The 6,293-nt window shown below is 36.1% G+C and overlaps 1 protein-coding gene across 1 annotated transcript; it reads right to left on the reverse strand.

Annotated features, from left to right (window-relative positions):
* Positions 1 to 2,060: 2,060 nt before the first annotated feature.
* LOC104543106 (serine/threonine-protein phosphatase PP1-beta catalytic subunit-like) lies at positions 2,061 to 5,051 on the reverse strand (the record flags this gene model as incomplete). The annotated part of the gene is made up of 3 exons (XM_010187633.1): positions 2,061 to 2,396; positions 2,982 to 3,116; positions 4,855 to 5,051. Coding segments are annotated over 3 exons (437 nt in total), but the record flags the coding sequence as incomplete, so codon positions are not given.
* Positions 5,052 to 6,293: the final 1,242 nt, after the last annotated feature.

A 6,293-nucleotide genomic window follows, 5' to 3' on the forward strand; every position in this document is an offset into this window, starting at 1 on the left:
TTCCTATTTCTTTAGGATGTATAAGAAGGCCTGAAGACTTTATTTTCCTTTTGACATTGCATCTGTAATACAAGCGAGCATGTTAGATACTCACATAACATACAGCTTTACACCTGGACATTTCATGATACAGAAGACATTGTTCCAGAAACTAAGAAAAAAAATGGAAAAGTGTTAATCTATGGTAACATGATGCTTCCTATAATAGAGGCTGGCACTTGGTAAAGCCCCACATTTTCAAAACTTGTAAAACTAAGCTTCAAGTAAGCAATGAATTGGAGCAGGAAGTTACCTTGTCAAGGCTTACAGAATAGATATCTTAAATTACCTTGTCACAAACTGTAGTTACTATCACACAGCTCTCATCACCGACTTTTAAGAACAAGTGTCTTTGAGAAATATCAGAAGAAATCTACTTATACATTTTATGGTATGTACTGAAATTCTGGTGCTTGCTTCAAGGTGGGATAAATCAAGCCGTTGTTCAAAACCACAGACCAACCCAATATAAATCAGTAACATATATAAGCTGTCAGGTTGGTTTCTTTCTTTTGTTTTTGTTTGTTTAAAAACAACAAACTCCACGCTTACTGAGTAACAGTAAGGTATGTTAAAATAACCAGTCAGACTTCATTCAAATGAATTAGACAACTTTTACTAAATGAAAAAACCTACATTTAAAATATGCATTTAAAACAAAATGAAATTAGAAAAGAGACTTAAATCCATTTCAAAGAACTTGCTCACTGTGTCAGAAATCAATATCTCTCTTGCATTATATAATGTGCCAGTTCATAAAATGTAAGTTACCAGAATCCTCAATTGAACATTTTTCAAAGACGATACTGAAGTCAAGAGTTTTACATCTACTGATGCACATTTAGAATGGTATAAATCTGAAGCCTTCCCCCAAAGATTCTTACAAATTTTTAAAATATTCAATAAAAGCTTTTGTAGTTATATCCAGTAAGTATTGCATCCTAAAGCATCGCAGATCTGTGCCTTTCATTTATCCTACTATAAATTGTGTATTTTCTCTGTATCTTGCCATTTGCCAATGTTAACTCTTAAGAAAGGAGAGAACTGAAAAGAAATACTGCATAACTCTTGATCATGTACAGAAATTATTGCTACTATAGTACACTACAAAGCAGAAGTCTATACAATAGTATATGAAATTTGATCATGAAAATCCAAAGGATATAATCTTTAGTGACATAAGCCTTACAATCATGTTGGACATTCATTCAGCATTTTCAGCCCACCACTCATTGCCAGCCTACTGTCCCATTGATGAACCTCCATTTAAACACACCCTCTTATGAAAAAGAATGTCAGCTTTCAAAGGCTTAGCAAATAAGGATCTTCATGTTCTGTGGAACTATGCAAGATGAATTTTGATGCAGGTAGGGAGTTACCTGGAAGCTATGCATGCCAAAGGTATTTCATGCTAATAAAACTAAAGCCAAGGTACCACATAATCAAGTTACCCACTAATAGGCAATACCATTTTTGTCCTAGCTAAATTAAATGAAGTGCCATAGCACAGTGTAATGTCAATAATTTAAAATAGTGTAGTGCACAAATTCAATGTGTGGCAGTTTAAGTTAAAAAGTCAAGATAGGTTCTTCTGTCTCAATTTATGTTGGCTGTCAAGCTGTCCAGTCTTGGCATCTTGGACTTAGTTTACCTTTTAATCACTACCATACTATAAACTTTGCATTGTAATAGGGCACACATTTGGGCGACATTATTATGAAAAACAGGGGGTTAGGGGAAGGATAAGAGACCAATGGCTCTTCTAAAAAGCCCCTTCCTTATTTCAATTTCAAAGAGAGCCGGGAAATAAGACTAGATACCATATTCGCATAATTCTAGCTACAAAATAACCAAAGTAAAAGCAATCAAGCAACAATAAGACCACATTACACAAATGGAACATCATGCTCTCACCTGGTTTAACTATTACATCAAGTTTTAACTGGGATGTTGGTCAACTTTAAAAACCGTGGTAAATGTGAATATGTATTTGCAATAGTTTTTTCCTAATACTTTTTTTACTCTATGCTGGATATTAGAACTTGGAGCTATACTTGTTACAATACAGTGTCGCACACCTTTCTACTAGAAAAAATTAATAAAGATCCTTTACCCGTCTCTTTAAGTTAAACGTGTGACATCATAAAGGGTGTCAAATGGCTGGATGGTTTTACAGTGCACACTTATTATATACTGTAATATGGAGTTTTGTCCTTGACAGATCTGATGGTGTTTCTACATTATTCCTTTCTTCACCTCTTCTTCGGTGGATTAGCTGTGCGAGGTGGAGTGACTGGACGCCCAGAATTCAGTCCACCATACTGGTACTTGGCTTTCTTTTCAGATGGTTTCAATATCTTAGAGAAAATAAAGAAGTTCTTTTGAGTCAGTGACAGCTAAGAACATTTCCAATACTGTTAAGCCAACATGAAATCTCATTCATCAGGAACAAGAGGGGTGAGGGTGGATGGAATCACATCAAAATCCTACAAGTTTCTTAATCTTCCGTACAACAGTAATACTACTTCTAAATCCTTCTAGTTCTGCTACTATGCTGGGGTGGGAAGGGGAAAGAAAAGGGGCTGAAAACATGTCCAAGAAAGAACAAGGATTAAAATCTGATCAGAGTAACTACACTAAAAGGGTCCCAACAGTCCATCAGTCTGCGTAACTAGGTACTCTGATAACTAGGTATGACTAAGAATCAACTTTGAAATAAGCACCTGTATAGAGAGAATTACTTATACAGCAAATCTCACATAGTTCTCTGGAGAACAGTTGGTTTGCAGCTCTAATTGTCCACAAACACCAGCCTCCTGTGTGGCCTTTTCTGTGGCTCAGGTGCATTAGCCTAGACTAACCATACACACATCAACAAGCAGACTAACTCAGTCCATATAGCCCAACACCTAAGTAATATTCAATGTACAGATAGATCATACCTGAAAGGAGCACATTAGAGTTTCATCCACACTCATCATGCCCCCTGCATTGTCAAATTCTCCACAATAATTTGGAGCCGAGAATAGGGTGACCAACTGCCGTTTAGCAAAGAATTCATAGCCATCTTCAACCACCTGTCAACACCAGAGAAATCAATACAGCTCACTTTAAAAAAAGAAAAATTTTGAAGAAAAAAGCCAGTCTTAAGGCAGGCAGGACCTATATTAAAGAGATGACAAGAGTTCATCAAAAAGGTATTTTATGTCTTCAGACAGGACAGGTTCAGTCATTTTGTCTGCTCTGGACACTGAATGTGAAATCAGGTAGCTTAACCTGTCTGACACTTCTGATGTTCAGTATGCATCAACTTGACAGTTCAATATTTTCATACTTTAAGTCTGAGTATGCATTGCCAGTATAAGGATTCCCAGCATTTCATGGATGATACACAGAATTTGGATGTTTGACCTATTAGTTTGGACTGCACAAGATCCAGATACAATCTTCATTGCAACTATAGCCATTAAGTTTCACTTACACTGATGTTGATTGCACAAACATTAAGTTTAAGGCTTTTTTATAATTTTGATGCTCTAAAAGTTAAAATGATCCTGCTGTATTTTCTCTAAGAGCATAATTCACTTTTAAAATAGTGCAAGTAGCATGATGCATCAGCTAAGGATGTTCCCTCTTCCCCAAAACGGAAACTTCGCACTATAATGTAGTGAAACTAGTGCACCAACTGCTCACTTTGGTACAATTACCATGGTCTTTTAAAAGATGTCATACTACTTGAAAATTTCTTCACTGAAAGGGGTATTAGGTATTGGAATGGGCTGCCCAGGAAAGTGGTCAAGTCACCATCCCTGGAGGCATTTAAAAGACAGGTAGATGAGATGCTTAGAGACAGTTTAGCAGTGGACAGGTTAAGGCTGGACTCAACCTTAAAGGTCTTTTTCATTCAAAATATTCTGATTCTTTTATAAAAGCTGAAGTGACTACACAAATACAGGAAACTGGTAGCAATCTTGATCAGCAGTTAAGAAATCTTAATATCCATTCCACACACTGACTAACCTCTAGTGTTACAGTAATTAAATTGCAAGGAGAAATATTCAAATGTTTAGATAGTATAGCCAAGCTTAACAGTGACAGAATAAAAAGCCTATTTTTGTTTCACAGCAGGAGAAAGCTTTTAAAATTGACTAAATAATGTAACTGAAATGTTAAACAGGACACTGAAACCTCATGTCCACCTAACTAGGACACTTGCTTAAAGTAACTTAACAAGAACTGTAAAAAAAGCATACTTGAAGATTTGTGCACATTTCAGTACGCCAAACCATCTATGACAAAGTACTCTAGATAGCTGACCCAAAACAAAGGCAACAGTGAAAGCTTATGCACAGACTTGTTTGTAGAAACACTCAAAATTAAATTAAAACTTCCGTGAAGTGAAGCAGAGATAGTTTAAGCCACAACTATCAGAGAATGGACTACTACTGAAATGGAAGAACTCTGAAGCTTCAGAGTGAACCTCAAATTCAAGTCACTTCGCCACTTTAAACCTGGACACTTAACCTTTAAAGTTAATATACAGCAGTTTAACAGTAAACAGGCAATACAAAAGAAAGATCAGTGGGTAAATTTAGCATTAGTATTTTACGTTACTGACATTAGACACTCAGTTCAGCACAAGTTAATAGAAGGACACAAGGACACACCCTTATAGTCTCTTTATTAGGAAAATATTTTTTCCCCTAAAAGTAACATAATGCAAAGTTTAATGTATAACCTGCTGATAGGCAGCACCAAAGAGGCAGAAAGTCTAGGAGGAGAGGTTTTAAGAAGCAACAGCAGCATAATTCATACCTGGTGAGCTCGACAGATCAAATCCAGATCGTGACGATTCAGAAATTTACTGACCACATCAGCACCAAAAGTGAAAGAGACACCACGATCATTTTCACCCCAACCTTGCACATCTTTGTCTGGGTCAGACCACAGGAGGTCACACAGCAAGCCTTTGAAAGATAACACAAATGAAGATGCCAGTCTTAGGAGATATTCTATAATGTGAAATATTTTTATTGTAATTAACAGAGCAGCTCTCTGAAAGAAAATAAGCCTTAGCAACAAACACAACAATACTTGAACTGCAACTCTGAAGACATTTTTTCCTCTTCCCCACTGATAGTACCTTGAGATGAAACAAGTCAGAGCCAAAGAGTTCACTGAAATAACATTTAATTGTGATATACAGCATGTTCACAGTGAGCATTTGAGGAGTTTAAAAATACTGCAGTGGGCGCATTTTAAAAAGCAACCATCAATTTCACAGCTCACTGAGAAAGCTTAGTTTGAAAGCTGCACTAAATTTTGAAACCCTATGCAAGGCCAGTCATAAATACAGCAAATAAACTTGTACCACAAGCTTCTGAACATGGAACAGCTTTGATTCTTACCTTTCTTATCATACGAGAATAACCTTACACAGCTAAACCGAAATTTAACATGGCAAAACGCTAACGTATTGTTTTGGGTAGCACTTTCAGTTTGTTTGGACTATCACAGACTTTTCAAAAAGCCTCATGCCAACCAGCATGAAATCTAAACTACAACAATAGACCTCTCTCTCATTTTAACACAGGTGAAGACCTTTTTTCTGCTGCCAACAAAAGGTCAGCCAACTGTGGATTTAAAACTGTGTACTAAAAATATTCTCTAAATCAACTGCAATGCACACATACACAGAATTTTCAAAGCATTTTCACATGAGAAAGCAGCAGGACAATTCAACTACAACACAAGTAAAAAGCATTCAAAAGCATTTGCAGTTTTCCATGAAATTATACTTTCTTTACCTGTGATGGCTAACTCTTAAGCATTTAAATACTTCAGAGCATTGTTTCACAATCTGAATGAGATGCCAGCAGGCTCCTTTATCTGGCACTCAGAAGTTTGATTTACAACTACATCTGTTTATTTGCTAAACAAAATACTGAAGGCACTATTTCTTAAATAACAGATCTTTCAAGTTGTAATCAAGCAAAACTAATGTCTGAAACCTACTGTGCAACCAGACCATTTTGTATTTACATACAGCTGTCAAATGGGCTTTGGTGTCAGTCACAGTCCCTCTTCTAGCAGGGGCTAAGATTTTATTTACTTTTAGAAGACAAAGAACAGAGCAAGTACAATTGCATAATAGATAAAATATGCATCTAGAGATAAACTGCTTAATACAGGCAGCATATGACAAAAACTTACTATACTGAAATTTAGTTCAATATTGAATAACACGTTTTTCA

Source organism: Mesitornis unicolor, unplaced genomic scaffold (genome assembly GCF_000695765.1).
Source record: "Mesitornis unicolor isolate BGI_N332 unplaced genomic scaffold, ASM69576v1 Scaffold51406, whole genome shotgun sequence".
NCBI classification, from domain to species: domain Eukaryota; kingdom Metazoa; phylum Chordata; class Aves; order Mesitornithiformes; family Mesitornithidae; genus Mesitornis; species Mesitornis unicolor.